The sequence below is a fragment of the Syngnathoides biaculeatus genome, chromosome 16 (genome assembly GCF_019802595.1).
Source record: "Syngnathoides biaculeatus isolate LvHL_M chromosome 16, ASM1980259v1, whole genome shotgun sequence".
In the NCBI taxonomy this organism is placed as follows: Eukaryota; Metazoa; Chordata; class Actinopteri; order Syngnathiformes; family Syngnathidae; genus Syngnathoides; species Syngnathoides biaculeatus.
The window spans coordinates 9,958,596-9,975,345 of NC_084655.1; the positions used below are offsets into that span (position 1 = coordinate 9,958,596).

General features: G+C 41.9%; 2 protein-coding genes and 1 long non-coding RNA gene across 7 annotated transcripts in view; 2 read left to right on the forward strand and 1 right to left on the reverse strand.

Moving 5' to 3' along the window:
- Positions 1-2,051, forward strand: part of carhsp1 (calcium regulated heat stable protein 1) — a 19,231-nt gene extending 17,180 nt beyond the window's left edge. For all 3 annotated transcript variants that reach the window (XM_061845223.1, XM_061845222.1, XM_061845221.1), the window contains 2 exons: positions 1,092-1,214; positions 1,393-2,051. In XM_061845223.1, coding sequence (XP_061701207.1) covers positions 1,092-1,214; positions 1,393-1,555 — 286 coding nt within the window. In that variant the 3' untranslated portion in view covers positions 1,556-2,051. The remainder of the gene's footprint in view (positions 1-1,091; positions 1,215-1,392) is intronic.
- Positions 1-11,352, reverse strand: part of LOC133514015 (uncharacterized) — a 21,360-nt gene extending 10,008 nt beyond the window's left edge. Inside the window, exons 1-3 of the long non-coding RNA XR_009798697.1 lie at positions 11,193-11,352; positions 4,626-4,766; positions 2,925-4,263 (exon numbers count right to left, since the gene is read on the reverse strand). This is a non-coding gene — a long non-coding RNA (uncharacterized LOC133514015). The remainder of the gene's footprint in view (positions 1-2,924; positions 4,264-4,625; positions 4,767-11,192) is intronic.
- Positions 3,281-16,750, forward strand: part of LOC133514013 (neurabin-2-like) — a 37,517-nt gene continuing 24,047 nt past the window's right edge. For 2 of the 3 annotated variants that reach the window (XM_061845218.1, XM_061845220.1), the window contains exons 1-5: positions 3,281-3,404; positions 11,735-12,118; positions 12,229-12,434; positions 13,307-13,633; positions 15,760-16,449. In XM_061845218.1, the coding sequence (XP_061701202.1) occupies positions 11,812-12,118; positions 12,229-12,434; positions 13,307-13,633; positions 15,760-16,449 (1,530 nt within the window). In that variant the 5' untranslated portion in view covers positions 3,281-3,404; positions 11,735-11,811. Of the gene's footprint in view, positions 3,405-11,494; positions 11,633-11,734; positions 12,119-12,228; positions 12,435-13,306; positions 13,634-15,759; positions 16,450-16,750 lie in introns of those variants that run through there. The other variant, XM_061845219.1, reaches the window with a different exon arrangement.

Consider the following 16,750-nt stretch of genomic DNA (forward strand, 5'->3'; position numbering starts at 1 on the left):
TATATATGTATATTTAAATACAGAATTAGCTTTTTGTGCACTGTATTGTCTGTGCTTTTATCCTGGATCAGGCTGTGCCAAGGTGGAATTTTAACATTACACACCATCAGATCCAGCACTTTCTACTTTGGCTTCAGACCAGACCTTTCCCACTTGGACAAAAGAAAATCTCATCCAATTTAACCACTTTTTCTTCGATTATTCACATAATCCAAACAGTCATTGCATCTTAAAACAGCATTTCTTTTTCAACTTTCCCCATTAATATTGAAAGTAAACATAAGCAGCATGTATAGCTCATGTTTGCTCTACGTTGCCCAGACTGTTGCTAACTAAAGCAGCGCTGGTGGACGCTGTCATTATAAAACACATTGATGGGCTGCGTAAGTTCTGTAACATTTGGAATTATGAGTGTTCGTCTGCAAGAGCGCGGGTGTTAAACTCGGAAAAAGTCCGGCGCAGTAGCGATCGTTGTTAGATAGTTCCGTGTGCTGCCTAAAAGAAACCAGTGGCTTTTCATTTTTTACAGTACATATGTGAATTGTGCCATTGGATGTAACAACCAGTCACCCCTCACTCATTGAATCACATTGCAAAAGGCCACAATCTGAATAGCTGTATGTTATACTTTCAATTTGCAGTGGATTTTTAATTTTGTTTTTGCGCGCAATGCAGAAGACCTGCGAAGAGACTGCATCAGCGGTGCACAATTGCACACGCGCAGTTTAGAGAGAACATTGGCTGACGTTTATTTTTTTATTTTTTCCACGCTGTCCCACGATCAACCAAGACTGCCTCGTGATCGACGCATTGAATATTCCTGACCTATTAGATACATTGTTAATGCAAACCAGTGGATTTCCCCGTTAAGTACATTTTTGAAGGTATTTACAAAAAAAAAATCTCACTATATTTGAAGAGCTCTGTACTTTGTACACTATACGATAGTAAAAATTCCACCTCACTTTAGCTGCATGTGTTCTTTGATTTTAAAGAGTTAGTGTTGCATCATTTGTAGTTTTAGCGACATGCAGAAGTATTGCAGTATTTTTCTTGTCCTTCCTCATTTTTCCTAACTCCTTTGGACACAGGACGGCTCGTGCATCAGAGGGTCCGGTCTTTACTGGTGTGTGCAAATGTTTTTCCCGCTCCAAAGGTCATGGCTTCATCACACCGGCAGATGGGGGAAGTGACATCTTTGTCCACATCTCAGAGTAAGCCGTAAAAACTCCCATTTTGGTATTCATTCATTCACTCCGATTTGATGCAGCTTAAAACACAACTACCAATTTTCTCATCCTAATTGCCTATCCGGCTCGAATTCGGTATTGTGTGTACCCGGCCTGATATTGCACGTCTGATAAATTGTACGAAAACTGTCGTGCGTTTCAGCATTGAGGGTGAGTATGTCCCAGTGGAAGGTGACGAGGTGAGCTACAAGTTGTGCTCCATCCCTCCTAAATTTGAGAAAGTCCAGGCGGTCGAGGTAACCATCACCCACCTTAAGCCAGGAACCAAACACGAGACCTGGACCGGAAATGTCGTCAACAGCTGAATGCTTGAATGCCAGATATTAGTATTAGATGGCTGGTTAATTGCCTGAAGCATGAAATTTGTTTAAAATTGAATTGAATCATTATCTTTTTTTTATTTTTTAAGTTCTTATTTTGCCCTCTGGCAAATGGAAAAAACAAAAACCTACAGTAGTTGGTGTGACAGGTATATGAATAGAATTATGGTGGACATACTCATTACATAAAAGGCTTACAATATATTTCCAACACATTGACACTTGTTTAAAGTTATTTGAAAATATGTACTGTATTTCCCTTGCAGTTTACCAGCTTTGAAAGCTACATTTAGGTCACAACTGAAATCTTCAGGCTGTTGTTAATTCATGTTGCAATGCTGCAATTATTATTTTTCTTCAACCAGGTCAACACTGTGCCTATTTCTGCCATCAAAACTTCAACTTCTTGTGGCTATTATACATGGCCCATATTTGATCATGCGTGGTTGGATATAGTGAGTCTATTAAAGAATTGTCATCATATGAGTGTTTTGTTTTGTCTTTAGTAATTAATTTGAGGTGCACGATTGCGCTTCACCCTACAAAGTCGACTGCCACAAGTGATCTTAAACACAACATTCAAATGAAAACTTGGAGTGATGCACAATAGAAGGCTACCAGTCATAGCAAAGAGGAAGAGTGTACTGGTAACCTTAGACCGGATGTGAAACGTATTGTCACACGAGAAATGTGTGGTTGCTAAGTACAATATAAGCAATTCAAACAAATGTATCCGTTGAATAGACGATTGCATTAACTGAACACATGCTAACTAGCCCACAGCTGAAAATACAACCTATGACTACCGCTAACAAAATGAACAGTGCCACCAAATGGCACATTTAACTGTGCAAACCTCATAGGTTCCATAAAAAAAATGTCTAGCAGAAGTCGCTTGAGCTGTAGATCCCGACGAAGCAGCCACAAAGCTCAATTACTGCCATCTCTCCGAGTTAACGTAGATATTTGACTTCTAAAGATGTCAGTGAAGTAAAGCACCAAAATGGACATACATTTAAACGAAACAGATTCAAACCTGGATCTCAATACTGAGTCAGATGTACTAACCACTGGTCACTGTGCTACCTTATTAGTTCTACAGAGCAGCTAAAAAATCTTGTTACTCTTTGGAAATTGGAACTTCGATATTGACCCATTATGGTTCCATTTCTTCACGTTATTTGCATGTTCACTTTAATAATTGATAGATACAAATCAGTTGTAATTCAAACGTGATCAGTTTGTGCTGCGCTGCCATGACAGCAAGCAAAATTTTGTCACTGTCAAGTTGTCAAGGTGACACGTCACTTAGTTGTTTTATGCGGGTGTCCCCATAGGGAGCTGCATTGTTTACCTTTGTATACTTCGTGCCACCAGAGGTCGCCAAATATCCCAAATAAGCAGGTAAATCGACGGGTCGCGTAGAGATTTATTCCAGTAGTTTCTTGAAAAAAAAGTGTTCTATTCGAACACTAAATTGCATACTTTATCAAAGTCCTGAATTTTGTTCCAGACCATTTCCACCGAGAAAATAATATTCATTTGGAAGGCACCGCTAGAGAATTAGAGGAAAGAGGACGAAATAGGGGCGAGTGAAAAAGAAGGCAAGACAGTGAAGTCAAGATGGAAGGTGGCGGCGTTGATGATGACGAGAAGGGCGAGGAGAGTGGGATGGAGGTAAACAGATGATGGGAGGGGGAGGAAGAGGAGGAGCACTCGGCAGGCGAACACTCGCTCGGTTTAGACGGCAGGAGGACTCAGCAGCAGCAGCAGCAGCAACACCAGAAGCACCAGACAATGGCCTCCTCTCGACCAAACACAAGCGGATATTAAGGTAAGGCTGAGCGGCCGAGGCCTGTGCGGCGAGTTCGCTCGTGACGGGGTTTCTGGGTTGTGTCGTTTGCGGCTGTCGGCGGCGAGGTTTTAGGGAGGAAGGAAGCGAGCGACGCGGGCTTTGCAGGAGACGAGACACCCAGCGGGGCCTGGCTCTCCTAAGCCCGCCCCCGGCTCCCAAAGCTGTGCCGGTCACACGTCACTGCACGGCCGCTGCTCGGGAGACAGTGCGTGGATGCATGTGGAAGACCTCTTTTGTTCCTCTCCATATCACTCAAAAAGAAAAAAAAAAAAAAAGATACGAAATCCTTGATTTCCTCCTGACTGTGGCGGGGTTCAACAATAAATGCTGCAGAGACGCATTTTGATGGCTCCGTGCCACTATTAAAATGTGTATTGCTGCAATATTGGGTGTTATTTGAAGACGCTCACTGTCGTCTGCCGCTTTCCACAAGACCATCGGGCCCGGGAGCTTCCTCCACTTTTGCAGATTGTGAATAGATGGAGGCATTGTGTTGCCATAATGTGTCCTCTGTTCAACGCTGTGTGTGCTCGCAGTCATGATCATGCCTGCACAGGCAGCATATTAAAAAAAAAAAAATACTGCTGCAAGGAGCATCTGCTGCTGCACCGCAGGCTACCTCACATTGTTATTGAAGGCGTTTGCTTTCGTCACTTTACAGTGTCTTGGGTAGGCGGACAGTCACCTATTACAACACTCAGCCTTAATTATACGTCAACATTTGGGTCTGAAAGACAGGCAGACGTCACTGGAGGTGGCAGAAGTAGATACTTGGCTTGTTGATGCGACGTTCAGCTTCTCCCATCAGGTAAAGGAAGTACTGAAGCTCTTGCACTTACTGAAAGTAAGAGGGTGAAAAAAGGCCAGACTCAAAGGTTACAATGATTTTTACTCTCAAATATACACAATATCTGTTACTGCACCCAAAATATTTTACCCATTTTATTAAGTTGTATATAGAAAATACAAGGCTCATTAGAGGTCTTGACTGTGATCAAAATTCTTCCAGGATAATTAGGACAGAACTGACCAAAGAAAGACCAAGAGAAGACGATTAAAAAAAACCCCAGGTCATTATAACGAAAAAAATATTGTTCAACATGTACTTTGTCAGATAAGACACATTTTGAATGCCGAAGGTTGTGGTTTTTAAGACAGGTGTAAAAGAAAATACATTCACCAAAGATCATTGTTGCTTACCAATATAGAAAAAAAATCATACAAATAAGGCCATGGGTATGGAACAAAGGACTTTTCCAAATAAATCTGTTGCTCCATTGTTGTTGATGCGATCTGCTTCACATTCCTCCATGCTGCTGCTATCCCTTTATTACAGTGTCGCTGAGGTTGAAAGTAAAAAGTAAAAGCAAAGTTATCAGACAAATACAAAGTCAAATAAAGTACAGATAGATGAAGAAATCTATTTAATCATTGTCACGTCCCACTAAGAGGTGGCAACTGGACAACTGTTTCGAGTGTCTGCCTCACTGTTCTGAGTTTTCATGTTCAAATCTGCCCTTCCCTGCGTTGTGTTCTCCCTGTGCCTGTGTGGGTTTTTTCCGGGCACTTTGAGGTTTCCTCACACATCCCAAAAACATGCAACATTAATTGTACACTCTAAATTGCCCCTAGGTGTGATTGTGAGTCCAATCGGTTGTTTGTTTCTACGTGCCCTGCGATAGGCTGCCGACCAGTTCAAGGTGTACCCGTGCCCGAAAATAGCGGGTCAGATAATGGATGGATCTCCCACTAGGCACAAAAAAAAAGTGTGAATTAACTGGTAGCAGAATGAAGCTCCTCATTATAGAATTTTTATTAACTGTAAAGGTGATGTTTAAATTAAGCCGAGCATTCTTAAATGTCATACTAATAATGTTAAACCATAACAGTTAAACTGTAACTACTATATAATAAAACTTTAAATTTAAGCACTAGTAAGCAACATGGAAACTCAGTGGCTAGCATGTCTCCCTCACATTTCTGAGGTCCGTGTTTGAATCCCGGCTTTGGCCCTCCTCTGCGGCATTTGCACTCCCAGTGCTTGTGTTGGTTTTGGTAACACCCCCCCCCCACACCCCCACACCCCAAAAAATTGTGTAAATATGATTATTCCCCTATACCCTGTGATTGATTGGCAACCGATCTGGGTTATATGCCACCTCTTGCTCAAAGTTCCCAAGGATAGACTCGAGCTCCCCTGCTACCTTAATAAGGGCAAGCGCTATTGAAAATGGATAGATAAGCAAAACTAGCCACTCTCTGAAGATGAACACACTCAAAAAAATGTAGTGGTTCTCAAGCTTATGTGGTCATCCTCATGCTATTCATTCAGTATTTTTCTGGATGTAATTTGATATTGCCTCACGAGGGTTATAGTTGATATAGTCTATTACGAAGTAGAAGAGAGCATGTCTACCATTGTCGATTCAAGGCAACCTAAACATCATCAGGTAACTGAATGTAGCCTATATCAACTTGTTAGTTTTACCTCCAATGGTAGTCAAGGATAGACACAACTGAGAGTGGACTTTCCATCGCTTTATAAACATGTAATAAGCAATAGCCACAACTGCCCTAACCGGCGGACAGGGACACAACGCACAGACTGGCTAACCTGAGTTGACAACAGCCAAATGCACTCTTATTTGCTAAAACACACATCACTCATCATGGTCAGGCCTCTGGCACACACATTCAAAGTCGCTGATGTTACACCATTGAATGTGAGGATAGTGACACACAAGTGGCTAAAAATGCTACTTGCAACTCACGTGCATATTTTCCACCTGATCGGAATAGCTCACAACACAGTTGACCAGAGATCTTCAGTCGGCTTGATTTTGAATCGAAATGAGAAACAAGTCTCTAAGCTGTTCAGTGGCTGGTTTGCTGAAGACGAGCTCTTCACCTGTCAGTCAACTATACGTTGACGTTTGCTGTAGTCAACTTGTGGCTAAATCACATTTGCAACAAAGGTTATGTTGAAGAAACAATTTACGTTCCCGTGTTTGTGTGAATTAGGACTAATACACATCACATCTTGCTAGCTCGTTAGCTTGCGAGCGAGGTTGTTAGCTCACGGCCAGGCAAGTGAACGCAACAGATAATTTTTCTTTAATTCTCTCTGTAGTGTGATTCTGTGGGCTTGCAGATGGAGCAAGGCTGTGGGGTATTGGACAGAGCCAACACCAGCAACAATTTTCCCACCCGCCGGCGTTCCATGAGGCCACTCACCCAATTGTTTTGCTATTACCTCAATAATGGAATAATAGACTAATTGATTATAAAAATTTGATAGCTGCAGCCATAGTTCCATCACAGTTTTGGGAGGCTCGTTAGGCTTTAAAATATGTCTAAATAATCAACAAAAAACACTCGCTACTTCGCAGATTTCACCTGTTGCAGGTTTTTGTCTGGAACAATGCTAAACGAGGGATGATTGCACATGTACAATGCACGACTAAAGTTTTACTTTTGAGGTGTAGGTATTTTTCCAGAGGGTATTTAGTTGAACACCAAATCCAAATTTTCCAACTAAAAGTGTGTTCAACTGGATTTCTTTTTTTTTTTTTTTTTTTTTTTTTGGGTGGGGGTGCAGAGGAATGCAGTTTTCTTGTTTTGAGTGTGTTTGTGAGCCCTGTGGGGCCTAGTATTCAGTCACAATAGATTCAAAGATAGAGAAGTGGACCAGGCTGTTCAGCACTGACACATTTCTGTACCAAATTGTGCAATAAAAATGGATTTCAATGAATCACTTGTTCTTATTTTGATCCTTATGAGAGCAAGTCAGTTCACCACATGCATGAACTGAAGAGCACAGTGTTCATGCAGCTTTCCTAGTGTCTTCATTTTCACCAGATGACAAAAAGTGACCCCAAAGTCTTCCCCAGATGACAGAAAGTGACCTCAAAAGAAGTTTGAGTAGCAGTAGCTATCGAGTAGTTGTTCTTGGACAGATGAATGATGCAGAAAATGAAGTCTTGGCTGACACCGGCTCTTTTGTGTGTGTGTTCACGTTAGCCCACTAAAGTTCACATGATCTCTATGTGAGAAGCCACTCGTTTGTCAAGGCAAGATCACAAGATGTGCTTTTGTTGTAACGTGCGTGAATATTTTTAGCCTGTCAGTTGTAAGCGTTGCCAGTGACGACCGTGTCATGCTGCGTGTTTTCAGCACTTCCTTGTTATTGTATCAGAACACTTTAAAAGTGAACCATTCTTTCCCTTATCTAATAAATATAGAACGATTCTTTCTGCAAACAATGCCCCACGATTCTTCACTTTGACCTTGGCCACCTTTGACTACAGTCAAGTGGCATATTTTAATGACTCTGCACTAAGATGTCAAACTCAAGGCCCGGGGGCCCACATGTGGCTGTCCATATTATTTTATGTGGCTCGCGAAAGCAAAGCATGTGTGTCCACTACCATGATTCTTGTTTGAATCTGTTCCAAAATTTCCAATTGTTATAGTGCTGGAGCCTATGCTAGCTAGGTGAGGTACACCCTGAACTGGTTGCCAGCCAATTGCATTGCACATAGAAACAAACATGACACTGGACAATCCCATCAAATCAGGCTATGTTCCACAACGCCAAATAACTGGTTGCAAAGTGGACCTTTATTTTTTTAACCATAGGTTGTTCTGACAGAATAACCGGGACCCGGGAACTCAAACTGGATAGAAAAATCATAATGTCTCCTTTAAAGGGAATGTTCTCCAGATGTAGAAAATGACTCAGTCAGTTCTGTAAATAAAAAGATAATTACTACTGTGGGAGAAACATATGGTCCAGTGTTTTTATCTCACTTGTGACCAAAGTATGTTCCATTATATATATATATATATATATATTCAATCACTGGATTTTAATCATTTAGGCTTTTGTTGTGGCAATGCCTGTCAATCCTATTGGAAAATATCCCTTGATTGTGTTTTGATCTTTTCAACCCTCAATTTAGGTTAAAGGTTTGTCTCCATATGGATTTTATATATGTTAACCAACTGCAGAGGTTTAAAAAAAACTCATTTCTGCAGTTGGAATGAATGAAGTCTGCTGCTGATCATAGTTGGTTCTGAACCATACATCCAATTTATTATTGTGACTATGTATGTCATGAGTAATTTCATATTCATTCATCCTGAATGACTTCCCAAGAGACTTTTACACTACAGTGGGGGTCAAATCCATGGCTGGGTGACCAATTGAGGTCAATATTTGTGGCTCCCAACTTGAGATCTAAGTTTAATGTCAGTTAATGGCCTGCAAGCATTTTCCTGAGTCATTGCCCGTTTTTTTTTTTTTTTTTTTATTACTTATAAGTTAACATAGCTCAAGCCCATAACAGCTTTGGCAGTGTTTGTCAACAAGGTAGCCAACGTGAATTAGCAACTTTAGTCATGTGGTATAAACGTCCTGACAGCCAGTTCCAGTCATGTCTTTCTCCAAAACATGTCGTTAATAGAAAGGTTGGCAATTACACAGCCAATTGCAGGATAAGTAGGAGGCGGAATGTTTTTTATTGGGCACAGGAGCACCCTAACGTCTCACATGCACAGAGAAAGATGCACTGCTCGAGAAATACTGCATTACATGTCATTACTCAAGTAGACAGACTGGGAAGTATGCAAAATAGCAGGAAGACCAGGGCACCAATCTTGTTCTTAACTGAAAGATTGAGAGGATTGTATTACTTGTATTTAAATATTGAAGACCACTTTAAATACTTGAAAGCCTTTTTTGTGGAATACTTGATCCGGCCCAGACTCTTATCTTCAGCGGCCCTCGGATTAGTTGGGTTTGAGACGCTTGCTGCTATAAATTCTAATGGCAAAGCAGCAAGCAGGTGGTTCACGCTGTGCTCACACACCGACAGCTCAAACACAGACAAAATAAATAAATAATCTGATCAGTAGTAAATTAAACTGAACAAGATCAAAATTCCACAGATGGCACTGAAGTAATAATTTTGTGCTTTGGCTTGAGCGCGAATACAGAAAACAGTGAAGTTTTCTTTTTTGCAAATACTTTATTGAAGGATAGGTTATCAAATAATTCAAAAAGTATTAAAAATCACAAATCCAGAACCACAAACAGCGGTTGACCACAATGAGTTCTGTGACACTGGTGAAACTTTAGCCAGCTTGAAAAAAAATCCCCTTTGAAAGCACTTACATTTGTATTAATTCTAATCATATTATGTTAACATTAACTGTCACACAAGTATAAAATGAATGCAGTCGGTTATGTAATGTCAACATTAAAACAACTTATAGCTATACTGTACTTTTGTATCACAATTGACGAGCATCTACCAGGGACAACAGCGGTGACAATAGCAAAAGCAAAATATTATTTTCATATAACAAGGAAATATATCAAGAGAAAAGCAATACTGTAGACCACTCCCTGCGGTATGATACTCAACATGCGCATCATCTTTGTCCTCTGTGAAACTTGTTTCAGCCATAAAACTGTGTCAACGATAGCTGTTCACTCATTGATTGACGTGATGGGAACAAGAAATGATGTGCCAGATGTTTAAACGCTTGTCTGACATCTGCTTTTTAAGATAGCAAAAATAAGTTATTACCACTTACATTACATGTAACATGTGCTTTCAGTGTGGTTTGTCGGCCTGCTTTAAAATGATCAAACCTGATGATGCCCAAGAGGGATTGATGCAATTTAGAGCACGTCTGAATATATAAACAATTACTTGTCCTCCTCTTCAACACTGTTTTGTTGCTGGAACATTCAGTAATCACAGTGGGTGGCATTTGCACCAAGTGGGAGAATGTGTTAGCCTGTTTAGCTTGTCCTCACAGGCCAAATTTTATGCTTTCCCAGTTGATTGTTTCATTACAATTCTTATTTTATCTTCCATAGAAACATTTGTGATGTTGCTCAGAAAACCGAGCTTACTTTGTTTGCTCGCTTCATTGAATAAACTATAGTTGTGTTGTTATATATGGTGACAGTGAAAGCACAGGTGTCAAACTCAAGGCCCGGAGGCCAGATCAGGTCCGCCGCATCATTTAATCCAGCCCGCGAAAGGAAATCAAGTGTGTGAACGTCATGTCAAAGATGCAAATTTTCTTGCCTTTTAATAAAAAGATATTGCTAGCAATTTTATGTGATCAATCCCATTTTTCAAATAAATTGGTTAACTGTAGAAATAGCAATGTTTTACTGGCTTCTGATTTTAAAACGACTTTTGTTCATCAATTTATAGTTATGTGTGATAATATGAGGCCATCTTGTATTTACAGTATATGGGTTCACAGTACAATGTGGTCCTTGAAAAAAATTAGTTTGACACCGCTGAGTTAAAGTATGTTTACAATTTTGCCTATAAACCACAATTAATTAAAAAATATATCAAAATGTGTCTGAAGTGTCGCTATTAATAATGTTTATTTAAGAGCTGCCATTTTGGAATTATGGCCATTTAATGGTGGTTACTTAATTCAGGGACTGAACAGTAATGGGACAATTTACATAACTGTACATAAACCATAACCATAAACACATAATGTGTTTACAGCTGGAGACCACAAGCGTCCAATAAAGCTGACTACCACATGCCTGCTAACCACATATCCAATTTAAATTGAAAAATTTGATTTTCTGCTATAGAGATCTTCTGCATTTACACAGTAAATATCTAATAGATTTCATTCTGGATTCAATGGAAATACGGTAAAATACATGTCACATAAGCAAAATCTGCTCTGAAATGAGATATATTGACTATGGATGCCTACCGGATCAAGGCAGTTACTCCTTCCCTGCATTCAAAATGTCTTCAAAAGTGTGACGACATTTGAATTGATTGTTTCAAAATCAATCCACAGCATTTTTCTCACATAATTTGTCACCAAAATTTCACCCAACGTTGTTTTCTTACTTCCCCCTATTTTAAACAATCCTTTTAATCAAGGATTTTGCTTGGTTTGATGTTTTTATGACATCATCAATGATTCAATTTAGAGAGATGATTTATTTTTTTAAATGTCCATGATTTTCTTGGCGTCACCAAGATTTAAAGGAATAACATTTGACAGTGATTTGTATTTGAATATATAACTATAAATAATTGAAACATTTAAAAAGTTATTTTAATTTATTTTTCATCGGTGGTTTTGTCACAAAACTGTAATGGGACCAACTATCCTTGGAAGAACTCCCTAACATACCAACCAAGGTCATTTTGTGCCTGTGCTTGATCGTTTTAAAACAATCATATCATGAAATGAAGATTAAGACTGTTGTTATTTGAAGTTTCTCTTCTTTTCTCATCTCACAGCTCATGTTCTCCAGACATGCTGCCATCCTCATCTCCATTAACCTGCTGTTCACCGGGGGCCATTTGAGTTATCAAACATGATGAAGACAGAACCTGCGTCAGCCACGACGGACAATGGCGCCTCCACTGGGAACAGCGGGGGAAGCGGGAGTGCCAACATGCGGAGCGCTTCGCCGCACCGAAACGCCTACGAGGCAGGTCTGGCGGCACTGAAGAAAGCCACTGATCACCTTAACGGAGGCTACGACCCCACCTCAAAGCCGGCCCCCCTACCCAGGCCGAATGGGAGGGGTCGTAGATATGGATCAAACGTTCACCGCATCAAGAATATGTTCATGCAGATGCAGTCACCGGGTGATGAGGAGGATGGTGCCAAAGTGATTGGTAAATAGCAACATTAGTGTTCTCCAATTTACCACAACGATGAAACGATCTTCTTGTTCACGCGCAAACTCCAGAACAAGCTTCATTGTTAGCCACCCTCTCATTGGCAGGAAACGATCAGGCAGTCAAACTGTCCCTTCCGAGGGCGTCAAGCCTCAACGAGAACGTCGACCACAGTGCCCTGCTCAAGCTAGGAGGCACAGTTTCAGAGAGGGTAAATCGTTTCGACACCAAAACTGATGGAGAAGCTGCCAGCTCCTCTGGCTTGTCGAAGCTCCAGGAAACCAGGAGGATGTTTGAACAACGGACGTTACAGGTCAGAAATGACCTCATTTGATATGCTGTTTATCTTGGGCCGCTGGTGTGACTGTGGATCGGTGGTAATCAACACACCATTAATCACCTGTTTGCTACAGGAGATTAAACTGATTTCACGATTTGGATACAAATATTTTGTACAGGTGCGGGGGTTGTTAGTGGTTTACACAGCAGCTGGCGTGAGATAATTTCCCACTTGATTCACTCGTGACGACAACAATCTGATTCATTGGAGACCAGTCCAGGGTGTAGTCTTCAGGCCCTGCCATGCCCCTCAACACGATTACGGGAATATACTAATACAATACGAAGTACAAAGAATACTTGGAAAATTGTGAAAAATGAAGCTGTTGTTTCTGCGTGTCCGCTGAATATGCTAGCTAGCTAGCTGGACCCTGTATTGTAGAAAAAGGCCAAGAAGTTTATAACTCACAGTTGCGTTGAAAGCCACAAATGCACTAAAGTGACTGACTTTGGAAGGACCGACTCACTCCGGACCCCAAAGTGAATCGGTCAGTGCCATTTTAGCTGTGGCCAAAAAGTAAGGAAAAGTGATGGTGAAAAAGAGTTCAATCAGCAGTGAACACAATTCTGTACAGCATAGCTCTGTCTCTTGCAGATGTACATTTGGTAAACGAAGCACTCTCTTTTTAGTTGAGTTTGATTTCATTTTCGAGTTCCAGCTGTTAAAGAACATGCTATGTTAATTGACAATGACGGTCCAAATGTGAGTGTGAAGAATTGTCTGCCCATGTGTTAGCCTTGTGACTGACTGGTCCATGGTGTAGTGTACCCTGCCTCTTACCCTACTTCAGCATTTGCTTCCCTGAACAGGATAACATTAACGTGAAATGTTTTGGTTTCCGCTAGGAAAAACAAGCTGCTACCAACAGGATTTTACTCAAGAAGGAGCGAGCTTCTGGTTTCCAGGACAGCCGCCTGGATGTAGTGGCACGCTTTAACGGCTCGACCGAGGCTTTGGATCGCTTGGATGACCCCCCTATTCCTGCTCCCGCTCCTGCCGCTGCAGCCGCGTTTGGGCCTGCTGAGGCCGTCAGCCCCACTGTGAGCCAGCTCAGTGCTGTATTTGAGAAGGCTGATCTACAAAACAATCTCTACCTCCCCAACCGTCGGTCAAGGCCTGCCCCAGCACCAAAGCCAAAACTTCCATCCAAAGCAGGGCCTGCTCGGAGCCAGGTAAGAAGATTTGTTTGTCTTTAAGGGATCATTTGTAAGGGGATTGTTTTAGCCTAAATAAGCTTGCTTCGTGTCTTGTCTCATTATACTACTTTCCTCCTCAAGTGGTGGCTTTAATGCCAAGTGCCCAGTGTTACACTTATGGATTTACAGTGGAAGACTTTCACTCTCGTAGTTCTTCCATCTACCATACGGTACTTGATCAGCGGGAATATTCATGTGGCCAATGCTTTTGGAATTATGCCCAATAATTGTGTACTACTGCACACAAAATGTACCCAAAAAAGAAACACCACGGCAAGACAAGATGGAGCCGCGCATTTACGGTATGCAAATTCAGACCATCTGAGCGTCATAACAGAAATTTGTGACTCACCAGCCCAAGCCCGCAACTGTTTACCAATCGTTCTTTAAAGGGCAAATCCAGTGCTTTGCATGAACAGTGTATCCAATAAGTCATGTAATATGTACTCTATTTAGACAATGTGATGTTAAATCCTGTCTCATTTAATAGTGTTTTGAGAAGATTTTTATCGACAATTACAAATTTTCAGGGGCGCTGCCATTCTGGCGAGCACATCACCTACGTGCGCAGATGTGACGTGTACCATGCCACAACAAAGGCTCGATTACATGGGACACCATTTATGCCGAGTGCCGATTTCTCGTATTTATCCACATCTGATGAAGAAATAGCAGTATCGGTTGATCAGGAAGACGGAGGAATACTTCTATACAGATTTGTACCTGTGGCTGTAAATAAATTTGAATATTTGGATGGTTCTTCGAACAGAATGACTACTCGGAGGCCTACGCCCGACATAAGTGCATAAACAAAGGCCCCTGGGAGCTCCGAGCCGGCAGCTGCGAATGGTTCTTTGGACGGGTATGATGCAGAGTCCGAGCTTCCAGGCAGCTAAAGGCCTCTGCCGCCACCGAAGCTCGGCTCAAGGCTTCCACCGCTGCCGAGGTCGGGCCACGAGCTCCGGTGGTGGGCCGCGAGCCAAGCTTCGACGTCCGTGGAGGTTGTTAGCCGAGCTTCGGCGGAGGCCTTTACCCTAGCTTCGGTGTCCGTGGCTAATGGCCTCCGCCACCTGGAAACCCGGCTCACGGCCCGCCGCCACCGCTTGCGCGTCAGACTCTGAGTCATTCCCATCCGAAGAACCATCCACAGCTGCCGGCCCAGAGCTATTTCTTCATCAGATGAGGATAAATACAAAAAAATTGGCGCTGGGCATAAATGGTGCCCCATGTAATCAAGCCTCTGTTACGGCACCTCATACGTCACATCCGCGCACGTTGGTAAATGTAACTGGCCAAATTGGCAGCGCCCCTGAAAATTCATAATTGTTGATAGAAATCTTCTCAAAACACGATTAAATGAGATTTAACATCACATTGTCAAAATTGGTACATATTACATCACCTATTGGATACACTGTTCATGCAAAGCACGAGTTCTCATCCTTAAATGTAGTGCGCTTCTAGACTCAATTACCATTTATTACGTGAGACAGTTGAAACAATGTGGTTGTGTCCGACTGTAGGTCATCTTTGACACAAAGACACTCATTTGGATGTTTGGACTTTTCCTCTCACTTAGAGGAGCCTAGACTTTATTCTGTGACGCACTAGATATTTTCTTTTTCTCACAGTACAATATGTCCTAGAGAAGAATTTACCACAGATCGCCGTTAGATAAAACACTCAATCCTGTATCCGTATACTTCTTCCCCAGGCTGATTTATATAAACTTAACATATTTATAGAGTTCTAGAGCTCTAATGTTGAACACAATCCATTCTTGCACACTGATTAACTGCTTGTCTGTATTTACAATGATGTATCATCATGGGAAATAATGGAAATTAAATTACAGTGGTGCCTTGACATACAACTGACCCGACTTTACAAGTTTTATTTCTTAGGTATTACCCCTTGATTGACCAATACTTTGTTTTGACTCATTCCACCCAAGACTTATTACCATAGATAAATATTGGGTCAGACGTTTCCTAATTGTGACTTTTTGGTAATCTGTTGGTAATATGCTGACATCTTTTGGGATGAATCGAGAAGCACGTTAATAGTGTTAAACAATGATATAATTTGTCTCACTCTCGCAGATGAAAGGGCCTCCTCCAAGTAAAGAGGACTTAGAGGAGGTCACAGCAGGAACTGTCAACAACCAGGCGACAGAGGCCGACGTGACGGATTCACGCCCACAGTGTGACATCGGCGGAGCGGTGGTCAGCGAGGAGGAAAGATCTAGACATTCAGGGGATCAGCACTCTGATGCCACTTTACCTACCTATTCGGAGGCCAAAACAGAGTCAGAATCCCAGCTTGGATTGACAGAAGACAGGGGCTCTAGTACCGTGGCGGTGGCTGCATCCTTTCAGGAGCCACAAACTGTGGAACAGGATTGTTGCCGAGGCGATATTGAGGCGGGAGCCAGGTTGGTTCAAGCTGATGTCCACGCTTCACTTGAAAATGGAGAAAAAGAGCCACCAGCTTTGGAAGTTACTGAAGCTGACACTGAGAGAAAGCGTGATGAAGAGGAGAACGACGAGGATGGCTCGAGGAGGGAGGATTACTCCGAGGGGGATCTGGTGGATGTGAGTGCATACAGCGGCCTTGGTGAGGACGACTCTGAAGGGAGTCAACTGGACGATGATGATGAGGAGGAGGATGATGAGGAAGACGAGGAAGCGTACCAGCCTGAAAGCAGCTGCACCGAAATTGAGGGTCTTCCCGAAGAGGAGGAGCCCGCACCTCCCAATAGAAAGATTCGATTCAGCACTGAGCCCATCAAGGTGAGTTTTCAACTGCCAAGTCTGTCACCGTCACTTTACGCTATAACGTTAATTCACTGTGGATTTGTCTGGTGCTTGGTTGGTTGGTTGTATAGATAATGCAAAACTTTGACGTGATTGGACCTTATATCCAATATCCATAGTATGTAGTAAATATGTAAAATGGTATTTTTTTGGATAAATGCCGAATATTCTTTCCAATGGGAGGTGACCAATGACCTGGAGAATACATTTAGCTGAGCTTGAAACGTCATTCAGCATGAATGCTTGTCTAGATTTGGTGTGTTAGGCAAACAACCCA